The sequence below is a fragment of the Typopeltis vanoorti genome, chromosome 1, assembly GCF_054136105.1.
Source record: "Typopeltis vanoorti isolate ZY-2024b chromosome 1, IOZ_Tvanoo_1.0, whole genome shotgun sequence".
NCBI classification, from domain to species: domain Eukaryota; kingdom Metazoa; phylum Arthropoda; class Arachnida; order Uropygi; family Thelyphonidae; genus Typopeltis; species Typopeltis vanoorti.
The window spans coordinates 23,494,529-23,521,446 of NC_143549.1; the positions used below are offsets into that span (position 1 = coordinate 23,494,529).

The 26,918-nt window shown below is 35.9% G+C and overlaps 1 protein-coding gene across 1 annotated transcript in view; it reads right to left on the bottom strand.

Annotated features, from left to right (window-relative positions):
• Window positions 1-26,918, bottom strand: part of HUWE1 (HECT, UBA and WWE domain containing E3 ubiquitin protein ligase 1) — a 1,068,888-nt gene that overhangs the window by 76,802 nt on the left and 965,168 nt on the right. The window contains exons 84-85 of the mRNA XM_090396304.1: window positions 25,362-25,661; window positions 24,904-25,094 (exon numbers count right to left, since the gene is read on the bottom strand). Of these exons, the coding sequence (XP_090252430.1) occupies window positions 24,904-25,094; window positions 25,362-25,661 (491 nt within the window). The remainder of the gene's footprint in view (window positions 1-24,903; window positions 25,095-25,361; window positions 25,662-26,918) is intronic.

Here is a 26,918-nt window from a genome sequence, read left to right on the forward strand (position 1 = left end):
TTGGTTGGTCTGTGGTTTATTACTATGGAAATAGTAGTCGTCATACCACACCATTCAAAAGTTACAGCAGTAGAAAAGTCCTAATAAGTAAATCACATCATCATGTTCTTGATATGTACTCTGAAGGAGTGTTCAAGCTACTATGATAGTACTAAATGATGAAGGTTACATCATCATTAATCTCCTGTCAATAATTTACCTCCAAATTATTCTAGTACTTGCCAGCATAATAATACTGTTGCATCTAACATCTCATTCTTCAAAGGCACTTCTGACGAAATAGAAAATATAATAAAAACCAAAAAGGACAGTTACCAGAAATGGCTAAATTCCAAAACAATAGAAGCAGAAATAGAGTATAAAAGAAACAGTGCAATTGCAAAAGTAAGGAAAAAACATAGAGAAAGATGGAACAATTTCGTAACAGAACTAGAAAAGGATTTATTTAAGCCACAACCCAAAACTTATAAAGTAATAAAATACATGAATAAAGAAATAAAAGAAAAGATAAAAATACAAACAATAGATTTATAAAAATGGGTGACCTATTTCCAAAATCTCTGGACAGATGAGAACAATGAATTAATCTTTTATAAGACAAAGAATGACCTAATAGAAAATATCACAATGTTAGAACTGAAAAATATAATAAAGAAGATGAAAAATAGGAAAACGCCAGGAGAAGACAATATAAATATAGAACTATACAAAAATGCAGGTGAAAAATTTAATGAAAGACTTTTGAAATTTTTTAATATGGTTTGGATGTCCGGAAAAACCCCTAACTCTTGGAAAAAAGCACTGGTCATCCCAATCTATAAAAAAGGAAATAAAGACAATTGCAATAATTATAGGGGAATTAGCCTGCTGAATACAGGATATAAAATATATGCAGGAATATTAAAAGAGAAACTAAGCAGCATTGTAGAAAACAAATTACTAGAAGAACAAAATGGCTTCCGAAAAGGCCGATCCTGCATAGATCCAATTTTTACTTTAAAATTATTAATAGAAAAGAGAAGAGAATTTCAAAAAGAAACACATGTGGCGTTTATTGATTATGAAAAAGCGTTTGACAAAATTAGTCGACAAAAATTGTTTAAAATATTAACTGATTTAAACATACCAAACCAACTTTTACAATCTATTCAAGAAATATATACAGGAAATAAAATAACAGTTAAATTAGAACACACCTCAGAATGGAAAGATATATCAAGAGGAGTACGACAAGGATGTACCCTCTCACCTCTGCTTTTCAATATATATATAAATGAAATATTAACAATCTGGAAACAGCATAACCCATTTGGTATACAAATGACCCCGCAAATGAAGATAGATACACTACTATTTGCAGATGATCAAATAGTATGAGCTACATCAGAAGATGACTTACAAAGATCATTAAAATCATTAAATGATATCTCAAAGCAATATAATATGACAATATCCAAAGAAAAAACAAAAATAATGGCATTCAAAGGAGAACACCCAATAAGAAGTAAAATAGTGATAGACAATAAAATACTAGAACAAGTAAACACTTTCAGATACTTGGGATGTGATCTATCATACGAAGAAGAAAAAGACATAGACACTAAAATATCAAACTTTGTCAAAGTAAATGGCATAATAAATAGTATATTTAAGCCATCCCTGGTACAAAAACACACTAGAATCAGACTATATAATGTCTTGTCAAAACCAACTCTACTATACGGAAGCGAAACATGGACCATGAAAAGGAAAGATGAAAAACGAATTCAAACAGCAGAAATGAAGTTCTTCAGAAAAACAGCGGGATATACCAAGTGGGACCACAAAACAAATGAAGAAATCTTACAATCCCTAAAAATCAAACCAATTAATTACTACATAAGACAGTATAAACAAAAATGGCTAAAACATTTAAATCGAATGGACAACAGCAGACTACCAAAAATATTATACAGATACAAAATAAGTGGAAAAAGAAGAATCGGAAGACCAAGAAAGAGATGGCATGAGACCGGAACAGGCCACATGGCCTATATTCCATGATAGGAAGAAGAAGAAGATCTAACATCTCATTCTTCAAAGGCACTTCTGACTAAATCAATCCACTTAGACCTCTGTATTCTTCTGGGTATTTTTTCCTGCATCTTGCCTTCTCACTCCTGTTTTGCTAATCATGCTTCTTCCATTCTTTTTAAGTGACCATACCAGCTTACACATTCTTGAATAGTAACAATGTCAAGTTCCTTCATGATGTCTTCATTTTTAATATGATTCTGCCATTAATGCCATCTGCTCAGCCACCTAATTTTTCTCAAAACCTCATATCTGTGGTATTTGATGAAGTGCATTCTTTCTAACCCAATTCTTAGATCCATAACTTAAAGTTGATTCGAACAATGACTTGTATACTGCTAGTTTGGTGTTTTGGTTAATATTTCACTTATTTCATATAAATTTATTCAACTGCCTCCCCACCAAATATCAAGCTTTGCTTCTTCTGTTATCTATTTCTAAATTTAATTTCCCAACTTCACTAAAAACTGTGCCTAAATAGCTGAACAATTTTACTTGTTTTATATAGGTTCTCCATCGAGAATGCAGCTGAAGTTCTCTATGTTGCTGCCTATTTTCATAGTTTTGGTCTTTTTATTGCTGATTTTCATGCCAAATTTGTTACAGCCATTATGTAATTTATTATTATTTCCCTGAACTATAAGGAGTCACAAGACTCATTGAGGGAAGTCAGCACAAAGTTTATCATACCACTTCTTGAAAACATCCAGTCTGCACACATTCATCACCCTCTCAGGCAATGCATTCTAAGCTCCTGCCACTCTCTATGCAAAAAACTTATTTCTTACCCTTTTACTCACCACCTCTTTTGCAACTTCCAGGGATGGATCCATGTCTTTGCTCCTTTCCCTCATTCTACCATATAAAATCTCCTCAGCATTAATACGATCATAACCCTTCAACAGGTTATGACACACTTCAAGCTAGTGACAGGTGAATGGAATGTTCTCTATGAGAACAGATTGAGGGTGTGTGTGTGTGGGGGGGGGGTGCAGAGTTTAGCTAACAGGCAGAGGAGAGGGGATATGATAGAAATTTATAAGTTGCTAAAGGGATATTTTTCCATGGGGAGTGGGGGAAAAACAAGGGATCATGCTTGGAAACTGTCTAAGAGTTAGTAAGGGTGTGCAGACTAGGTTCTTTTCTTGGAGAGTGGTGAATGAGTGCAATGGGTTGCCAGAGGTGGGTGTGAGCACCACAACGGTGAACAGGTTTAAGGAGATGTATTTCCTGGTCTTTAGCATCATCCGACTAAATATCTTGTCTTATAACCTCTATCTCACACCATATACTCCCAAATCCATTAGTGTTATTCTGACTGAGATTCTCCACCATTAGAGTGGACAAATTATCTTTTATCATGAATCTTATCATTCATCTCATGAGTAACACTCCACCACTATGTTTACCTTCCCTATCTTGCTGAAATAGGATATACTCTTCAATTTCTATCCCTGTTAGAACATCCTCTTCAGTTAACCAAATTTCACTGATACCAACAACCTTTGGAGAGACTGAGTCAATCAATGCTACTAACTCATTCCCTTTATTCCAATGCTCCTAGCATTTTTATACAGAAAAACCAGTGTACTGATAGTATTTTTATAGACATAATTACTCCCCTGATACTCCACCTGGCTCTGTAATATAGTGAATACCCCCTCTGCAACATTTTACCAGTGCAATTCTAGTTTCCCTGTCCCGACACACATTTGTCCAGAAAACAACAGTCTTTCCAAATGCTTGCACCTTTCGGCATTCAAATACAACCTATCTCTTGCATACAGATTTCTTCTATCCTCAAACATACTACATGCATCCACATATTTTAGATCTCTTTTCCTGAACATTCTCACTATCATTTCATTTGTCATCACTGCTCTTCTTCTCCATTCTGCATTGTCATACTGGATAATATGTTCACCACCTTTCCTCTGACACATTCCTTCTGCACTATGTCTAACATCAACCTTAAATCTTATACTATACGATTCAAGCTGCCTCTCAGGTCATTCATCCTGACCATTACTATCATCTTCTCCACACTTTTACACCTCTTCACTGCTGCCGCACTATCATTCCATCAGGCAAGCACTCTTTGGCACTCTACTTTGCACACCCTGAATCATTGAATTTCCATACACAACACTCAAAACAGATTCAGTCATCCTTCTGTCGCTGGCATCCGTGATGGCTTCCAATCTCTCTCTCTCTCTCTCTCTCTCTCTTCCCTTTATCTCCCACTCTCCTTCCTCTGTTTAACCTCACCATCCCTTGCTTCCACTCTTGTCTTTCTGCAATTTCCTATTTTTCCCTGTCTCACCCATTCTTTCACCTTCCCCCCTCTCTCTATCTCCCTCACTCTCTGATGCTGTTCTTTTACACCAATTCTCATCCCGCTCACTTTTCATATCAGTCTTCATTCCTTCCATCTCCTTTTTCAGGAGTTCTATTTCTCTCTTAATGCATTCTGCTTTCAAATGACATTCACGGCCATGGGACAAAGCTCCCCCTCCCCATCCTCTAAACTGCACTTAGGCTAAATCTATATGTAGGCTTCTAACATTCACTCAATCCTCCAGCACACCACTGGAATTCACAAATGGAAAATCATCCATTTCCAAAGCACTATTTCCATTGTTGCTAAATCCTGAGATTGATACAAGTTTCCCAGCATCTTGCACTGCCTACATTTCATTAACACTCCTGTTTTGCACTTGCCATATTTTGAAATGAGATGAGTACATACTACATGCATAGCAAGCTACAAACTCATCAACTAAGTTACAAATAGCATAGTCTTTAATTGGTGGGGAGTAAGGTATAATAGTAAAACTGGCAGCCGCCATGTTGAATATAATTGATACACATGGAGACAATACTGATACAGTAAAATCTAACAAAATACCACAAACTTAAAAACCAGGATTGTTACAAAATAAACACAAGAATATCTTTCCTTACTACTAATACTTATTTTTAACAGCTTGAGTCACATGTTGCATCTGTCTTTAGCATTTGATGTGTTTACATCATCTAGATAAAGCAAAGAGTTAAGGTTGATATTTCCAATATCAGGTTTAATGCCTCTTTCTTTCATAATGTGATACATATAGATGATGAATAAGAGTGGAGATAATGTGCATACTTGTCTTATGCCTGATCTTAAATCAAATCATATTCCTGTATTTCCTTCAATTCTAACTGCTGACTTACAACTTAAACATAGGCTATATATCACTCAATATAATGTTATATTTACTCCATATAATTGTAATGGTTTGAAAAACTTTTCTCTAGACATTTTGCCATATGTTTTTTCCTCTACAAAACATAAGATCCTTTTTACTGTTACTGTACAGGCACCTCCATGAAGTTTGAAAACTTGTTATATTCTCACAATTTCTTAACCATTTGTCATAAAGTGAAAAAATGGTCTCGGCAGCCCATCCATTTGGACTGAATCCAGCTTGTTCTAAAAGTCTCTCTTCTGCAATATTTCTCAGCTTCTTTTAAGTTATGCTTGAATAAAACTTAGTATAAAAATTTCTCTGTAATTCTCACATTCAGGTTTATTCTCCTTTTTTTTTGGATGGGAATTATGAGAGCTCTAACTCCAATCACCTGGAATTCAACCTTCTGATCAGACACCCTGAATTATGGAGTGAAGCCACCAGAAAACTTTTATATCTCCATATTTAATAATTTCTGATATTGATTGAATTAAAGATGACATAGCAGGAATAGAAGTAATAGTACAGCATTTTTCAAAAGGATAGGAAGGGAAAATGCAGTGGTGGAGTGCTGCTTATGATAAATGATGACTTATGTCCTTTAGGAGTGGAGGCCTTGGAGGACAGTGATACTAATGGTTTTGAAAGCATATGGTGTGAGCTAGAGGTGGGCAAGACAGGATATTTAGTGGGGTGTTGATACAAGCCAAGGAGTACAGAGGGTGAGGAGCAGGACATGTTTAGGCAGTTGAGTTTGGCAAGTGCAAGGACTCATGCACTTGCCAAACTCAATATGGGATGATTGAGATTTTAACTATGGCAGTATAAACTGGGAAGAGGAAAATGCATGTAGTAATAAGGAAATGGAATTTCTAAAATTCTTGCGGGACAAATGTTTTAGGTAGCATGTAACAGAAGGAACACAAGGTTCAAAAGTTTTGGATTTCGTCATAGCATCAGAATAGTTGATTACAACAGAGATGGCATCTCTTTCCACTGTTGGAGAGAGTGACCATGTGGTTTTGACTTGGAAGATGAATAGACACTCAGGAGTATCAAGGAGATGGGAATATATGTGAAATAATAAGATTGGTGATTATAATAGTGTTAGATATCAACTTGGGGCAGTTCCATGGAGAGAGGAATTGTGAAGGAATATTTGTTAGCAGCAACAGTAAGCTGCATTCTACAAATGAGGAAGAGATCACAATTTGGTGTAAAGTGGATGACAAACAATATCAAACAGGAACTGCAGGTGAAAAAGAGATTATGGAAGATGGAAGAGATATAAGGAGAGGGGTAGAGAGCAGATGCATAAAAAATATAAGACTCAGGCCAGGAGAGTGACTAGTATGGTGAGAAGGCAAAACTGCAATATAAGAAGAGATTGACATTAAGATCCAAAGATAATCCAAGGGAATTTTTTTAGCTATGTGGCCAGTAGGAGGAGAAATGATTGTGGAAGAATGACAGTGTGGGATAAAAATGGGAATACGAGGGTGGTCTGAAAAGTTCTCAGCCTAGACCATACATGGCAATGCTATTGGCAAGATTTTTTTTTTTTTATATAAGTTGGGATATCTGTCATTAACATCCATGTGAAATTGCAAGTCAATCCATCAAGTAGTTTGTTTTATACAGCTGTCTGAAGCAAAAGCGTTGTCTGTATCCCTTAAAATAGATAAAATTGAGTATCATGCGGTTAGAAAATTCTTTCCAACTTCATAAAAGTTTATGGGCACCCTTCTCCTTCGTTTTCGACAATTAAGAAATGGGCAGCCGAGTTTAAATATGGCTGTAGCAGTCTTGAAGATGATCCATGTGAAGGACTTCCAAAAAGTGTAACAACACCAGAAATCATTGATCAAGTGCACGATACGGTATTGGATGAATGGTGAGTCAAAGTGAGTGAAGTCGCTGAGACTATACGCACTAAAAAAGAACATATAGGATATATTTTGCATGAAGAATTGCAAATGAAAATGCTTTGAACAAGATAGGTGCCGTGCTTGCTCATAGCAGATCAAAAACACACTCGATTGAACATCTCTGAACAGTGCTTAGAGTGTATTAACAAGAATAAAACTGATTTTGTGAGTCGATTTATTACTATGGATGAGATCTGGATTCTCCATTACACACCAGAATCCAAACAGCAGTCAAAACAGTGCCAAATAAGTCAAAGTCAGTTCCATCAGCAGGAAAGGTCATGGTATCGGTGTTTTGGGATGCTAAAGGCATTTTTTTTTTTTTTTTGTTTTTAAATTGTCTTGAAAAGGGTAAAACAATAACCGGGGAATATTATTCCAATCTTTTAACCAGACTAGACAAAAAAATTCACAGAAAAGACCCGGTTTGAAGAAGAAAAAAATCATCTTTCATCAGGACAATGCACCTGCCCATAAAGGTGTTTTTGGCAATGGGAAAATTAAGGGATCTGCACTATGAGTTGTTGGAACATCCACCCTATTCCCCAGATTTGGCTTCCTCTGACTTCTGTCTCTTCTCAAAACGAAAACTCTTCCTCGCTGATCAGCGTTTTTCTTCGAATCAAGAGGTGATTGCAACTGTAGAGGATATTTTGCAGATCTTACTGAGAACCACTACAGGAATGGGATAATGACACTGGAGCATCGCTGGTAATCTCCCTTGAGACTAAATGTATTAGTCTCAAGGGAGATTATGTTGAAAAATAAAAATAATTTTGAAATTATAATTTCGTTTTTTCATGGTTAGCCCGAGAACTTTTCAGACCATCCACGTAGAGTGACTGATACAGATCACAAAGTTGTTCATTGAACACTTTATTGGAGTATTTCATCATGGAGAAGTGTAGGTTTTAAGACTAGAGGGATAGGGCAGGTTCAAGCAGATTTAGAGGTGAAAGAGGAGTTTGTTTCAAATACTGAGTAACCTGAATGTCAATAAAGCTGTGGGACTGAATGAAATTTCACCACAGGTTTTGAGAGAACGTGCTAAAGAACTGACAGCTCTGTTGACCTGGCTTTTTAATGAAAGTCTTGCTACAGGAAAGGTACTCAAAGAATGGAAGGAAGGTAAGATAGTGCTATTGCATAAGGACAATAGCAGACTGAAAGTGTCAAATTACAGTAATCCTCGATAATGTGCCCCTGATTAGTGCGTCATTTTTTTTCGATACCCACATTCGATTAGTGCACTTATATACATCTTAAAAATAAATGTTACAGATTTAAAAAAATTTCTATCTATATGTTTTTTATGGCTAACTATTTTAAAAAAAATCACTCACCAGAATGAAATAATTTAGTTACTGATTTAAAACATTTTACAAATTTATTTTTAATGGCATACAACACTACTTTCATGTACGTTATGCATACTATGTTCCAAATTTTTACCGCCAAAATTTATGTCGTCTGCTAATTACATAGTATTTTCCTGATCATATCTCATACCTCCTTTGCAATTATTTTCCTTACATTTTTTTTTTATTTTAAAGTATTTTCCCAAACTTTCATCATGAGTAAAAGAATTAGTGAGCAAAAAAATGAAAGTGTGAAAATGATTCAAAAAAGTAATCTCATCGGAAGAAAAACTTGAAATAATAAAGAAAGTGAACAAGACGAGTCCAGAGCAAAGATAAGACAAAAATATTAAAAATGGATAACACAAAAATGGGTGAATCAACTATAAGAGCAATTTTAAGTAAAGCTGCTGAATACAAAGTATTACAATGACTGAATTAGAGAGACTTGTTTGTACATAGATAGAACGATTGTAACCAAAAACAGATCCTGCTAAGAACTGACCTAATTCAATCAAAAGTCTCTTTGTAACCTGGAAAGAAAGGGCTATCAATGATGGAAAAGAAGAATTCCATGTTAGTGCTGGGTGCTTTGAGAAATGGCCTACATAATGTTCTAATCACAGACGAAGCTGCAAGTGCCGATAAGGAGGTGGCCCCAAATTATCCAGCCGTTTGAAGAAAATTTATAAGAAGGGGGGCTATTGTGACCAACAAATATTTATTGTCGATGAAACTGGTCTTTTTTTGGAAGCCAATGCCTTCCAAGACTTTTCTAGCTAAATCAGAGAAATCTTAGCCTGGTTATAAAGTCGCAAAGTTGAATGAAATTACTGCTAGGAATATGCAATCCATTTGGAAGCATATTCTTACACATTGTGCAAATGATTTTAGAGGCTTTTCAAATGAATCTCAGTTAATTAAATCTAATTCTGAGAAACTGAGTGATTCCGACCTGCTAAATTTAGATGCACAGCAGGAAGATCCTGAAGAATATGAAGAAAATTTAATCACTGACAAGCCCAAAGAGATTTCACAGAAACAAATTTAAAATATTTTTCCACAAGAGAGAAGCAGGAAAATTTGCAGAAGAGGTAGTTGTATGAAAAAAAGAAATAGAATGCCTGCCAGAATAATAGATTTATATTTTGAATATGTTTTATTGTCTTTCAGCTTCATAGTTTTCCTTTAACTAGGCCCTGAGACATACCCTAATTCTTTTATTAAAAAAATCAAGGGTAAAAAAAAGAAATCTGAGGAACGAATTATACTTTTTTCTATAAGTTATTATACTCGATTAGTTTGTTTTCGATTAATGCACCTGTTTTAAAGAAGGCATTAGGTGCACTAATCGAGGGATTGCTGTATAGACCAGTTTGTGTTTCGTCAGTAGTTAAGATCTTGGAAAAATTAGTGAGGGACCATATACAGCATTGGGCAGATGAGGGTAATGTTATTTATTTGAGAGTTAACACGGATTTGTTAAGGGTACTCTTGCTTTAGTAATATGATTGCATTTTATAATAACGTGAAAAGAGCAGTTGATGAGGGAAAGGTATATTCTGCCATTTTTTTGGATTTTGAAAGGCATTTGACAGGGTGCCACATTTAAGCTGATATTTAAGTTGCAGCACTCACAAGTGGGCTTTCACAGGTTAAACAATACAGGCCACAGTACTGTGACCTGTAGTGTTTAACTTTTATATCAGTGACATTGCAGTGTTCTCCCCAGAAATTTTTACCAGCCGGGTGGAATGAAGCATTAGCCAGGCATACAAAAATTTTGAATGAGTTAAGACCCCTTTTCACAATAAAAAAATAGTAATTTTATTAGAAATTACTTCAAACAAGGATAATATTTTATATAGTAATTATAACAAACAAGATTAGGATTTTTCTTATTTTCTCATTAAGTAATGCAAACCTTGTAATGCTTGTAATACAGCTTAAAATTCTATACATTAATTCTTTTCTTCTTAGAAATCCACTTGTCAGCATCAGATTATTTAGTGATGCGATTCCTCATACCTTTTTATCATTAAATATGTCTAATGTAAAAGATCTGCATTAAAAAGGATAAAATTCCTTTTTAATGCAGAGAAACCCCTTTCACATTCAGCAGTGATATCATTTTGTTTGGTGGCCTCTCTTTTCAATGCAGCTATAACATTCACCATGCATTCTCTTAGAGACTGTATTGCAGAATCATGAGACAGCCATCTAGTGTCACTATCCATTTTGAGTTTAATCTGAGGACTGTTCAGTATATTTTGGATTTGAGTTAAACCAGCCATCCCGAATGAGAAATTTTGGAAGAAGAAAAACAATTGCCTTACGATATCATTAAACATGACTAAATAAGGCACTTCAGCAGCTGCTTGGGCACTAGCAAGAGCCAGTCGGTGGTTTGCACAATGACAGTTGACCATGAGTCCATCTGTTTTATCTTTGAGCAGTTTTGCAACTCCCTTTTGCATTCCATCATGGCAGCTGCTCCATCAGATCCTAGGCCCACCAGATTATAGGTTTTTAAGCCTAGACTGTCAAGGGTTTCAATTACTTAGTTAGTTATAGTCTAAGCTTTGCCATCAATGATATTGCAAGTTGATACAAAACTAATACTGACCTCTTTTCTAAGTTGACAAACACATTTAATGTACACAATCAGCTGTTTTAAAACTGACATGTCTGTAGTTTCATGACATAAAACACTGAAATAATCTGCAGAATGTATATTTTTCAGTATTTCAGATATAATTTCTGATGCTAAAATATCAATAACTCTTGTATTATTCTTTCTGAGGTATAATGTGCATTTTTACCAACATTAAGACGTTCTAAGTAGGAACAGCCCATAGCCTTGCAATGCTCAAGCAAATTTTCAAATAATGTAGTATGTGGTAACTCATTTTTCGCTAACCAATACATAGATCTTAAAGCTCCCAGAAAAGCGCCTCTCTGCAAATTATACAAAATTGAAATTGATTTTTCAATTTGCCCTATTCCAGTTTCTTCTAGTATACGTTTTTGAATTATATCTGAACAAGAATCAGTGTGTAACTTGCTTTGTTCATGGTCAACCAAGCTTTCTTTTGGAGTCTTTTGCATGGCATAGTTACCCAAGTCACTTCCTTTGTTTGTGGGTCATCTCTTTCCGTATTCCATACACGTGGAACACATCATTCCATTATCTCTCACCACTAACCAATGGAATTTTTTAAACCACTCACTATTAATACCCGATAAATGGTGTTTAGATGCACATTTTACATTTGAAAGAGACTGCAGAAATCCACGATTCTGTTGTTGGTTTGGTGTCTTTGCTACTATGCTTATCGGATTTATCTTTGTTAAAATAACTTAAGAGTGTGGTTTTCTGACTTGACTTTTTACTTGTTATGGGGTAATTTAATAAATACAAAATATCATTGTTATTAAATTATCATCATCATCAAATTCCTGCCATGTACCCTCAAGGGGTGTACAGGATATGATAGTACTACATGAAAAATTTACATAATTACTAACTTCCTATCTACAATTATCCTCCAAATCAGTCTATTAGTTGTCAAGACTCCAATATCATCATTATCAGATCTTATATTTCTATCGTCTAAGGCACATTGTACCGTATCAATCGACCTATATCTTGGTCTTCCTCTGGGTCGTTTTTTCCTGCCAACCTGGCAGAGAACACTTGTTTTGCTAATCTTTCCTCGCCCATTCTGTTTAAGTGACCATACCACCTGAGATTAGCTCTGCTAACGCATTCCTGGATGCTGACAATGTCAAGTTCTTTCCTAATACCCTTGTTTTTAATATGATATTGCCACTGATGCCACCTGTCCATGCCTCTAATCTTTCTCAGGACTCTCATATCTGTGGTCTCTAGTCTTTGGTCAAGTGTTTCACTTCTGACCCAGCTCTCAGATCCATAAGTTAAAACTGGTTTGAACACTGTCTTGTATACAGCTAATTTAGTGTTCCGACTAATATCTCTCTTATTCAATATAAATTTATTCAATTGACTTCCTACCATACCAGCTTTGTTGATTCCGTTGTCTATTTCCATATTTAATTTACCATCTTTGTTAAAAATCGTGCCTAAGTAGCTGAAACGTTTTACTTGTTCCACGAGTTCCGCGTTCACAACACAGTTGACATTTTCAACGATTCTACCTATTTTCATTGTCTTTTTAATGCTGACCTTCGTACCATATCTATTACAACAGTTATTCAATTCAGTCAGGGAATTTTGCAAACTTGTAGCAGATTTATTCAGAAGTATAACATCGTCCGCATAAAGCAAAGTGCTGACATTAACAGCTCCAATTCTGATATGTTTAATATCACTTTAATTCATAATGTGATCCGTATAGATAATGAATAACAGAGGGGATAATGGATAATGTACATCCTTGTCTCCCACCAGATTTAACATTAAACCATCTTCTTGTACTTCCTTCAATTCTAACTGCTGACTTACAACTCAAATACAGACTAAGTATTGTGTGATATAATGCCCCACTGACACCATATAACTGAACCGTTTTGAATAGCTTCTCTATTAGCACCTTGTCATATGCCTTTTCCAGATCGACAAAACTTAAATACAGATCTTTGTTATATTCCCATGCTTTCTCGAGTATTTGCCGTAAAGTGAAGATCTGATCCTGAGAGCTCTATTTGGCCTGAATCCAGCTTGTCCTTCACCAAGCTTTTCTTCCACAATTTTTCTCAACCATTTCTCAGTGATTTGTTTTGATTAATTTAATAACCAAAATAAAAATGATGGTTATTAAATTAATCAAAACAAATCGCTGAATTGTGCACTGACAGTACTACCTGAGAAACATGATGTGCGTTATGTCGCAATTTTACTATTTATAAGTATTAATTACTAGGAATGGGAATTGGTACCACTCGAGACTGACGTCATAGTCCTTGAGAGTTTCAAGAATTTCCCGAGATCACAACTATATTTGATGGGCAATACTGAGACAGGAGTGTTGGTAGCTTGCTCCACCTTTACAACAAGTTGTCCCGGTGTTGTACCACCTTACCCCAGTCCTGAAGATACTTTCAGGCGCAAACTTTGTTTGCTCACACTTGGATAAAGGATTAAACTAAATTTATTATACTCTAACCAAGTGAAAAATAAACTTTCAACATCTTTCTCTAAATCCAGAGTAATTTATTATAAAAAAGGGTGGCACACCATTTGGCAACTCCTATAGGTAGAGATGACCTGCTAATGCTTCTGCCTGGTATCTCCACTTGGGCCTGGCTCCCACTGAAGAGACCTCAATAAAGGTCGAAACTAGTCTGGGTAGTGGCCCTTCCCTTAATGCATAACATTATACATATCCGCAAGGAAATGTGTTTTGCATTATAGGAGATAATGAGATAGGAGTGTTGGTAGCTTGCTCCACCTCTGCAATGAGTTTCCCTGGTGTTGTACCACCTTACCCCAGTCCTGAAGATACTTTCAGGCGCAAACTTTGTTTGCTCACACTTGGATAAAGGATTAAACTAAATTTATTATACTCTAACCAAGTGAAAAATAAACTTTCAACATCTTTCTCTAAATCCAGAGTAATTTATTATAAAAAAGGGTGGCACACCATTTGGCAACTCCTATAGGTAGAGATGACCTGCTAATGCTTCTGCCTGGTATCTCCACTTGGGCCTGGCTCCCACTGAAGAGACCTCAATAAAGGTCGAAACTAGTCTGGGTAGTGGCCCTTCCCTTAATGCATAACATTATACATATCCGCAAGGAAATGTGTTTTGCATTATAGGAGATAATGAGATAGGAGTGTTGGTAGCTTGCTCCACCTCTGCAATGAGTTTCCCTGGTGTTGTACCACCTTATCCCAGTCCTGAAGATACTTTCAGGCGCAAACTTTGTTTGCTCACACTTGAATTAAAGTGTTAAACTAAATTTATTATAAAATAAAATATTAAATACTTGACTCGCGATCTTCGGGCAAAAACCATTATTAAGAAAAATAAATTTAGATTTTTAACATCTATTTTTGCCTTCGATTCGAATTCTCTTAATTCATTTCTTTCGAACATCAAAATTATGTCTCTTTCGTAAAAGATCTTCTTTGCAACCGATACGTTTTATTCGAGATCCCGATTTGTCTTCTTCTGCTTCCGATTGGTATCAAATTAATTAAAAAATGTCTTAAATTATTTTTCCATTCTTGCTCATTATTTAGCAATGTCAATTCACAACATTAATCAGCTGGGCAGTTTGCCTATTTAAAAGGTCATGGGGAGAACTCAGCATTGTCAGTGGATTGCAAGGGGATATTCAGTTGTTTGCAGATGATATGAAGCAAGGAAGGGTTATTAAAATAGTGTAGATGTGACAGCCCTGCAAGAGAATTTGAATAAACTGGACAGATGGGCAAATGAATGGGGGTCGGTTTAATGTAGCAAAATGTAAAGTCTTGAAGTTTGGGATACATCGATGGGATGCTGCATACTCGATAGGAGGAGTTGCACTGGAGAAAGTAGGGGAGACATTGCAAAGGTGGTGAAGGTAACCCAGAGGTTGAAAGTTTATTTTTCACATGGTTAGACTATAATATTAATAAATTTAGTTTAATCCTTTATCCAAGTGTGAGCAAACAAAGTTTGTGCCTGAAAGTATCTTCAGGACTGAGATAAGGTGGTACAACACCGGGCAACTCGTTGCAAAGGTGGAGCAAGCTAACATCACTGCTATCTCAGTATCTCCCATAATGCAAAACACATCTCCTTGCGGATATGTATAATGTTATGCATTAAGGAAAGGGCCACTACCCAGACTAGTTTCGACCTTTATTGAGTTCTCTTCAGTGGGAGCCAGGCCCAAGTGGAGATACTAGGCAGAAGCATTAGCAAGGTCATCTCTACCTATCCTTTCAACTTTCAATTTAAATAAACTTTCAACATCTTTCTCTAAATCCAGAGTAATTTAATAAAAAGGTGGCACCATTTGGCAACTCCTATAGGTAGAGATGACCTTGCTAATGCTTCTGCCTGGTATCTCCACTTGGGCCTGGCTCCCACTGAAGAGACCCCAATAAAGGTCGAAACTAGTCTGGGTAGTGGCCCTTCCCTTAATGCATAACATTATACATATCCACAAGGAGATGTGTTTGGCATTATGGGAGATACAGAAATAGCAGTGATATTAGCTTGCACCACCTTTGCAAGGAGTTGCCTGGTGTTGTACCACCTTATCCCAGTCCTGAAGATACTTTCAGGCACAAACTTTGTTTGCTCACACTTGGATAAAGGATTAAACTAAATTTATTAATATTATTGTAACCCAGAGGATTGTTGCAATACTGGGAAGGGTGCTAACCTGCAGAGATAGAAGAGTTACCACTGTTATATAAGACCCTGATCAGACCACACTAGGACTACTGTTCTCAGGTTTGGTCCTCCAGGATTTGAAGGGGATAAATTAACTGTGGAGAGGGTGCAGAGGCAGATAACAAAGATGGTTTCAGGACTGTATAATGTTAATTAAGAGGATCAGCTGAGGGAATGTGGATTGCAGTATTTGGTGGATAGAAGAAGGAGATATGATAGACTTTTAAACTGCTGAGAGGCAGTTACAGGGTGAACACTGGGGAGTTCTTTTACTTGGTGAGCAGCAGGAAGGAGTCGTGACAAGGGGCCACCCCGGGAAAGTATGAAAGGAAGCTGTGAGCAAGAATGGTCAGCGAGTTCAAGGAGGGATAGGATAGACTTGATGTTTCCTAGAAAGGACTTCCCACGATGAGTCTTTTGACTCCATGGATGCCTGAATCATAATAATATCATTTACTTCAGCCGCCTTTTCACATTTGAAATAAACTATTAAATAATAAGTAAAATAAAATATACGATAAACAAGATTAAATAAAAATCAAATGAGAGGGGGAAAATGCAAAAAATAAGTAAATTAGATGTTACATTAAAAAAAAAAAAAGATCAATCTTATATGTATATATACATTACATTTACAATCAAATATTTATATAAATTAATTCATTTGCAAATTTTAAAACTTTATACAATTTTATCTGAGTCTGAAAAGATCCCTAAAAGTGAAATTGGCTCAGCCATGATTAATGAAAATTACATTCCTTTCTTGAATGAAGTGACAGAACTCCACCAAAACAAAGCAAATGGTAAGACTTGTTTCACTGTTCACACAGGTTGGATCATCAGCTGTCAACAGTCAGCATATGTAAGATGACAGAATTATGTGTAGCCTAGCAAGAACAACTTCCAATTTTCTGTTTCTACATTGACTCCACTGGTAATTCCTAATTTCAGACTTCATCATATGCAATTTTGCTAGCTTGGTTGGCTGAATCTGACTAACAGGCAGTAGCCTCAAATGCCATTACATTATAGGCATTTAATGTTTTGTATGTATGCAATTTCTTTAGGTGAGGAATGAATTTCTTTACTTAGAGTGATACCACTGTCCGCTTACTAGAATCTTGAAGTGGCTTGAAAGAGTTCCATGTTTGGTCTAAAGAGCAGGATTTCCAGACCAGGTAACAAAAAATGAATCAAAAATACAATATATACAGTGCTTAGAAGCAAGCCAACTGATATCCTCATGGGCAAGGTGCATCATGCCATGTAACGAGTCACGTGCTTCTAGTCAGTATACATTGAAGGAATCGATGCCCTCAAGTCAGTACAATTTTGTCTGGGTGAAATGGCTGCAAGAAGGGAACTAATGGAACTGACTGAAAGAGGCATCGTGATAGAAACCATGTTGCAGGCCTATCTGTTCCACAAATTCCAGGTCAACAATCAAGTGATACTGAGATGGAAGCACAAGAAGTGAAATGCAAATGTTATCTACAGTGGATGACTCACCACACTCACTGAATGTGAAAATAGGGTGCTATGAAGGATAGTATGTAAAAATTACCATTCATCGGCTGACACATTGGTGGAGTTGCGGGCACCAAATGGAACATGAATCTGCAAACTCCACATTACCATTATAAGTATGCAGAATAATCTCCAGTGGTGCAAAGATCATGTACAGTGGGATGTGGAAGTTTGGAAAACTGTGTTATGGAGCAATGAATCACAACACACCCTCTACCAAGCAGATGGACGGTTGTGGGAATGACAGATGTCAGGTGACCATCTCTTACCAGAATGCATAATCCAGACTATGAAATTCCAAAGTGGCAGTGTGATGGTATAGTCCTGTTTTTCCCTGGTTTGGCCTTGAAGCTGTTTCTGGTACCAACAACACTGTTTGGTCTAAGAGGTCTTGCTAAAAGAGACCACTCTCTCTTTTGGTAAGACCTAAAATGAAGAGTTTTCATTTTATACAATAATTGCAGAATATCAAAAATGCACTGGATGTGGACTGCAGACAGGAGAGGAGATGGCCTGTAAAAATACTCATCATCATCAAATTCCTGCCATGTACCCTCAAGGGGTGTACAGGATATGACAGTACTACATGAAAAAATTACATCATTACTAACTTCCTATCTACAATTTTCCTCCAAATCAGTCTGTTACTTGTCAAGACTCCAACATTATCAGATCTTATATTTCTATCGTCTAAGGCACTTTGTACCGTATCTATCCACCTATATCTTGGTCTTCCTCTGGGTCGTTTTCCTGCCAAACTGGCAGAGAACACTTGTTTTGCTAATCTTTCCTCTCCCATTCTATTTAAGTGACCATACCATCTGAGATTAGCTCTGCTAACGCATTCCTGGATGCTGACAATGTCAAGTTCTTTCCTAATATCCTCATTTTTAATATGATATTGCCATTGATGCCATCTGTTCACGCCTCTAATCTTTCTCAGGACTCTCATATCTGCGGTCTCTAGTCTTTGGTCAAGTGTTTTACTTCTGACCCAGCTCTCAGATCCATAAGTTAAAATTGGTTTGAACACAGTCTTGTATACAGCTAATTTAGTGTTCCAACTAATTTCTTTCTTATTCCATATGAATTTATTCAATTGACTTCCCACGATACCAGCTTTGCTGATTCTGTTGTCTATTTCTATATTTAGTTTACCATCTTCAGTAAAAATTGTGCCTAAGTAGCTGAAATGTTTTACTTGTTCCACAGGTTCTCCATTCACAACACAGTAAAAATACTCAATGAATCTATATAAATAATACATTTTTGGTAGCAGTTTTCTTTTGTGTTCAGGTGCAAGCTACCTGAAGTTAATATACAGGGTGGTTCAAAATTCCATATACAAACTTTGATGGGAGGTAGAGAACATCAAAATCAATCATATTCACATAGGAAAGCATGACTGGAAATGCCACCCAAAAGTGATAGGTGGCGCTGTTCAGCAGCACTCCAGGTGAGTAATTGGGGCTCCCTCATTCCAGCTTTCGAAGTTGTACAAAGAACATGCGTCGTTTTACGAACGCTAAGATGGCAGACATGCACCTCGTTTACCATATTATGTATCCAACTACTATTGAACTGTTCAGTTATGCCTAATAAAGTTTTTTTTTACACTACTTACTACCTTGTGTTATTTCCGTATCTTTGTGCCCTGTTAATACCTTCCGGTAGCATTTCTAGTCATGCTTTCCTATGTGAATATGGTTGATTTTGATGTTCTCTACCTCCCTCAAAGTTTGTACGTGGAATTTTGAACCATCCTGTATATGATGCATATACTTCTTGCATTATATACTTGTTATGAGTATATAATGTAGGAAGTTTCACTTTTTTTTGTTTTTTTTATGTTGGGCCCCATACACAGGAGTTAGTTGGTCAACCTATGGTACATTAGTACCGTGTATGATTAGTGGGTTGGGAAAGGAGGAATTTGTTTACATTTGATTTGAATGACTTTAAATTGTATTCCTTGGGGAACACAACAGGTGAGAGACTGTTCCACAGTGCAGCAGTTGCAGGGATGAAGGAAGAGGAAAAGAAACTTGTTCTGTTTGTTTCTAGATGTAATGTGAAGGGATGTTGTGCAGCAGCTGCATGTATTCCAATGAGCTTTGTACTGAGCGGAGGAATTAATGAAGTTATTTCAGATGAGCATTTCCCATGGAAATATTTGTAGAATATACATACTGCAGAGACCATACGTCTGTGTGAAAGTGGGGGGAGAGAGAGTTAGTAAGGGATGGATCACTGATAATTCTAATTGCTCTCCTCTGTATTGAGTCAAGCATTTTGAGAGAGAGCTTTTAGGGATCCCACCCCATATGTGGGAGCAGTGTTCAATAGCTGGGCGGATTTGTGATTTATATGATATTAGTAGTAGCTGTTCGGGGGTGAAGTAACGTCTTGAGCGAAAGAGAAATCATAGTTTTTTTTGAGGCTGAGGATGCAATGGTTGTGATATGTTTATGCCAGGAGAGGTATGATGTGAGAGCAATTCCAAGGAGTGAGATCTCAGACTGTCTGGAAATTTGGGTATCAGCAAAAAGGATCCTGGGGAAAAACGGTTCTTTTTTATGGGAAATAGTACAGAACTGGGTTTTATTGGCATTGAAATTTATGAGGTTATCTGAAACCCATTGTAGGATGGCTTGGAGATCAGAGTTGAGTTGTGAAGGGTAAGGCTTATCAAATGCAAGCAAGGAGTGAAGCGTGCTGTCATCTGCAAAGCTGTGTATTGGGTTGGAGGTCAATTACAGAACTGGGTTTTATTGGCGTTGAAATTTATGAGGTTATCCGAAACCCCATTGTAGGATGGCTTGGAGATTGGAGTTGAGGGTGGTGGTGGTTGATGCTCTGTAGGTTGAGGTGAGTCGTGAAAGGTAAGGCTTATCAAATGCAAGCAAGTAGTGAAGTGTGCTGTCATCTGCAAAGCTGTGTATTGGGTTGGAGGTCAATTGCAGTAGGTCATTGATATATAGGAGGAAGAGGGTTGGTGAGAGAATAGAACCTTGTGGGGCCCCAGCATTAATTGAGTGGTGAGAGGATAGGGAGCCATCCACCATCACACACAGTGTGCATCCAGACAGACAGTTGGCAATCCAACTGGTAGTTTGCCTAGTAGACCTTTGTGCCAGACCCGGTCAAAGGCTTTGGAGATATCTAGTGCAACCACTTGAGATTCACCAAACCTCTCCATAGCATTTGTCCAGATATGGGTGACGTATGCGAGTAGATCTCGCATTGATCAGCAGTGGCAGAATCCATACTGATGGTCATTTATTTGGTGAGTGTCTTCAAGATAGTGTAGGAGTTGGGAATTGATGATTTTTTCCATTACTTTTGACAGGACTGAGGTAAGCGAGATAAGGCGATAATTGGATGGCAGCGACTTGTCACCCTTCTTGGGAATGGGCTGAATATAGGCCAATTTCCAGTTTGTGGGATAGATTCCAGTGGAGTATAGGTGACATAGGATAGGGTCAGTTCTGGAGTACAAACTTTCAGAACAATTGGGGGAATGCCATCGGGACCAGGAGGCTTTTTTGTGTCTAATTTGGACAGTATTTTTCTAATCTCATCCTGGCAAAAGGATAGGGGAAATTGTATGTTGGGTGTCTGGAATGGTTGGGGGGACATTTACCATCATCAGTTATGCATGCATTTGAAGCCAGAAGATTGACTTTTTCTGTGGGTGATGATGCAGTAGAGCCCTCTGGGTATGATAGGTGTGGGAATAGTGTTGGACAGAAATTACAGCCAACTGTTCACTGTTTCCTTCAATGCTAATGGCAGGTTTTCTTTCTCATGCAGCTGAAGATTTATTATTCAAATCTTGAGACTTGATTTGAATAATAAACATATGCTGCAAAGCATGTATCACTATCTTTTTAAATGTTGCTTTTTTACTGTTTGTCCTTATCATAATCTCTCTTATATCATTGTAACAAGCAGTGAAATTTAGAGACAATGAATATTTTTTACTTGTATTAAACCATTACTCATTTTTACAATGTACCACACTTTAGACAGAAGGAAAGTGTTCATTTTAGAAATTATGGACTTTACAACTCTGTTATAAATAACTATTTTAATTTCCCAACGTTTCGACTATGCTCATTCCCTGAGAATTTACAGTCTACCAAAGATAATACACCACTCCGGCTGATAGTGAAAGGTATAGGCAGCCCGAGTTATCACCTAGCCAAGAAATTAGCGGCACCACTCAAGGAGTTGGTAGGTCATTCCCCCTCCTATACCAGAAACACACAACACTTCCAAAACATAATCAAAGACATTACATTAGAAAAAAATAATAATTTATTATTCAGTTTTGACATCTCTGCCCTCTTTACGAATGTCCCAATCAATGACACAATCCTTCTTTTACAGAACAAATTCCCTCCAGATATCATGGCACTCTTTGAGCATGTATTACGTTCTGGTTATTTTGTATGGCAAAACGCTTTCTACCTACAAAAAGAAGGCACAGCTATGGGCTCACCATTATCCTCCCCTATTGCTAACTTTTATATGGAACATGTTGAGCAACATGCCCTAGATTCCTCTCCTTTAAAACCCGAAGTCTGGCTTAGATACGTTGACGATGTTTTCACGATCTGGCCCCATGGCCGTCACACTTTCCTTAGCCCTAACAAACAACACAAACACATATAGCTCACAATTGAGATTGAAAAACAGAATACTACGCTTCTGTTTCTAGATACACTTGTCACACTTCTTCCTTCTGGCAGTCTTTCCTTTACTGTTTACCAGAAACCGACACACACTGGCCAATATATGCACATAAACTCCTACCACCACCAACAAAAAAACTAGTTGTCATTAATACTCTTAAAAAACAGGGCTTTGAATATCTGCTCCAATGAACAAATGCAAAGATGAATTTAAAGTTATCAGCAATACCTTTCTAAAAAATGGTTGCAGCCAAAACACTATTAACAAAATTCTCTACAAGACCTCAATAAAAAACAAAGATAAACCAGACTACAATAAAACTATAACCATTCCTTACATTAAAGGGACATCAGATAAAATAAACAGAATACTACAGAAATACAACCTCAAAGCCACCTTTAAGTCTCCTGCAAAATTAAAAAGCTTACTCAACTCATCCAAAGACAACTCCCTCTGCTGGTCTGCCCTGGAGTATACCGTATTTATTGCACCTGTAATCTACCATATATAGGGGAAACAGGGCATAATTCCTATCAGACAAAAAGAACATAAACAACACATTAAATATAATAACTATGATGAAGCTAACCTTTTTTGATCATGCCCTGAACACTTAGTTGTTTACATCACACTAAAACATGGTATGAACGTAAATTTAAGGAAGCCTGTGAGATTCTTATCAATCATCCCAATCTGAACAATAATGATGATCTAAAAATCCCAAGCATATGGAAGGCACATGTTCTACCCATGGAACCTTTCTCCCTAAAAGTTAACTATAAACAGGACTGTAGATAATCCAGAATCCTAAATCTAATATAACAACTGTAATGTTAAAAATAGGACATTGTTGTTACTGTAAGAAAACTATCTATAGGAAAGAATGTTTCTCTCATGTTATCTTAAATAGAATTTAGCTTTGATGTAGTTCTAAATAATTAATTAATTTACAAGTACTTATATATATTTTTTTCCACTAGAGACCATGCCAATAGAATAACAGGTGATCAAATCATTGTTTCTTTAGCTTACTGTGTGAAATCTAACTCAGCTTGCTCTTGAATATACTCCGGATGATGACCTTATTATGAAGGTTGAAACGTCGGGAAATTAAAATAGTTATTTATAACACAGTTGTAAAGCGCATAATTTCTAAAATGATCACTGTGCAACACTAAAAGAAAGGAAAGTAAGTGTAATTTAGATAATAAAGATGAGTATTATTATGGCTGAATGTCCATAAGTACTTGCATATATAATTTATTTTTGTATTTAAGCCACATATGCTGGTTAAGTGGATATAAAATATTTATTCTGGTTGGATTATGTGAATCCCTTCTGTGAGAGATTGTAAACCTATCATATATCACTATTGCAGATGACTTAGATTATCTGGAAACCCTGCTCACAGCTCAAATGAGGAACTATTTCAAGCCATTCTATGCCATAAATAAGTGTGTGTATATAGGGGGAGGAGGGAAAGGAAATCTCCCATTGGACAATGAAACTCACCTTCTAACTAGGAGACATTTATAGCTGTAGTGGGATTACAAAACCCAAAACTTACTGATTAGAGAGCAGAGGAACTGTTTACTTGTATTCTATAGAAGTTAACAAAAGAATTAGAAGAAAGATTGAAAATGGCATAAGCACTGTTGGGTAATACTCTTTATTATATAGTCATACAGAGAATAGTGGCTGATCTCAAAGTCATGCATTTGGTTATATATTCAAAGTTCAAGATACTAGATGTAAATGCAAAAATGTAATGTTTCAATCGCATTCTGAAATTATGTATCATTTGGTGTCATGAAAAGACTTCAGTAAGAATAAAAAAGATATACAGTGACACAGCCTGAGGCAATTTCTTTGTTCTGTGAGCTTCAATATTTGTGGCCAAACGGATAAGAGTAATCAAAGTTAAGAAGACAAGCTTAAATGAGATAACATAGATTTAATAATAGACTTAACAAGAATTGAATAGTATAAAGTGTTTAAGAAAGACTTAATAAAAGATTTAAGTAAGATAAACACATATTGTTGCAACTGCGCAGCAGACAGGATTTAATAAGGAGTTTAATTAAACAAACGTAGAATTTTGCATAATGAACTCTGGGGATTAATCAGAGAACATGATTAACTACTCAGAGTTCACCACAGATTTCTGCTTATGGAAATCACCAGTTGTAGTTTGGCCAGTGACTTAATGAATGGTCAGTAATTACTGTCAACTCTGCCATTGCTAGTTCTTCATGCCCTATAATATACAGTACTCATATAGAGTACTTTTACCATTAAAAAACCTTATAACTGACAGTGAATTAAAATGGCATTCACATTTTTGTGAATCAAAAATTTGATTAATACATGCTGTTTTACACACTTCAAGTTGTTTTCAAGACCACTTTTTCATCTATGCTTCGACCTGTTCATTTACAATTCTTGAGATATGTCTAGTCTGATTAAAAATTAAAAGCTTAATCCACTTCATCCACAACAGAAATTTAGCTTATTTGTTCATTGACTACATTTTACTAAACTGCATTGGAGTGAGTGATAAATGAGTGATAAATGAACAAAACATAATCAAGACACTTACTATGAACAGGGAGGCAATACTTTAGGAAAGCCTCTCGTGTATTATCTAGTATAAAATTTCTAAAATAAAATGTTTAAGTTTTGACAGAATTATAATTGCAAAACTAAACTTGCCATGTATGTGCTGAAGGAAGGCGATCAGTTGAGCGGTCATCCCTATGAATCTGGAATTTCTGAATACCATTCATTCCTTCAAGGGCAGCAAATCCTTGTAAAGGTACTTTAGAGGTCCCAGTAACAAACTGAAGAAAATTGGCACGATCGGCCTGGTCAAATGACCGCAATGCTCTCCAAAACCATTGAATCTTAAAAAGAATTTCATTATAAATTAACTTATTGTCACTTAAGTTAGTAATAAAGTTTCTTTAATTACTTTTAGTTTATTTTGGCATCCATTGTATATTTTTTCTCGTTCATATAAACTTTATATTTTGTGGCTGTTACACATTATAAAAGAGTCTTGTATTTAAACATAATTCCCAAAATTATATTTAATTAATTTTTTTATGTTTTCCCATCTTGTCTACAGAAGGAATATACAGTGCAGATTTCTTATATTAAAGATCACCTACCTGAAGTGAGGTAGGTTGATATTTATGATACTCTGTATTAGATTTTAGGTCATCAATATCAATATTGGGCAAACCAGATATTAATAATTCCAATTCCTGTTCATTGAAGATGGAGATTAAACGTTTTGGAATGATTTCATAGAAACCTTCCAAAAATGCATTTAGTTGCTTACGAATTGCACCTGTCATCTTTTCTTGACAAACAAATTTTACATACTCTTGTTTGTTTTCTTCTGTAACTACAATGTTGCGGCCATTGGATTTTAAGTCCCTAATCTCTGTTACTCCAAATTCTTGTACCTATAATGAAATATTTTATTCTTTCACCAAAATAGTCATTTACACTTATACTATAATAAATTTGAAAATAAATATTTTAAATACATTTAAAATTGAGTAAAACAATAATTGCTATATTTACAGTTAGCAACTTTTGGATATTTTGTAGTTTCTAATAATAAGATTGAACTTATGATATACAGATGGAATCAGACATTTAAAATTCTCTACAAATTTCCTTTCCATCTGTACAAAGAAATGGAAAGTAAAGCTTAAGTACAAACTTCATAGGAAAATTTTTATAGATCAAAGAGGGAATTAAAGCATGCATTATGATTTCTCATGAATTATGTAACAGATGTGCCTACCAGAGAAATATTTAAAAACTGAATCACTGAGTGGAAGGAAATGTATTCCCCCCCCCCTTTTTTTTTTAACTTTTAGAATGGACAAAATTTTTTCTAATGTTAGAAAGAGAAATCTGGAATATGAATTTTCTTTCAGTGTTAATGCACTTTGAAAAAAATTAAATATTCCCTGGAAGAAAGTAAGTGATATTTTTTATTTTTTTAAACAGATAATAGATGCTTTTTTTCAACACAGAAAGGAAACATTGGTTGGTTAGTTGGTTTCTGGTTTACTAGTGCAAGGACAGTTATATAGGTCATACTGTGATACAAATAATAAAGATAAAGATAAAGAGATAAAGATACAAATAATAATAAAAAATAAATAGACAAATAAATGTCTTAAGTACAAGAAAAAATTTTTTTTACTTGAACAATGATGTACCTACGTATAAATTGCAGTTATGATCAAATGCATTTGTATAAATTTTCTGTAAAATGTTAAAAACTTCATGCAATTTATGCAAGTCTGACAAGATCTGCCTGAATGTCAAGCAGAATACAAACTATTCCTCTTGAGTGATGTGTTAGCACTCCACCAGAACATGCATATGGTAGAAGAAATGTTACATTGTTCACACAGACAAGTCATAAGTCCCAAACAGGGAGGGTAAGATAAATGTAACCTATACAGAGCTTAGCAAATAAAAATCCCCCCCCCCTTTATTGTTTCTACATATAATAGACTGCATATGATTTATTTCAGGCTTAATTTCATGCAATTTATTTTATTTCTCAGGTCTTCCTGCCATTGATCAGTTAACTCTACTCTTATGCAGCTGCAGTCTCACTTCCCTTGATTCTAAGGTGGCTAGGTATACAGTACAATTGAACATAAAATGAGGGATCTCATTTGATATAATTGTAGAAA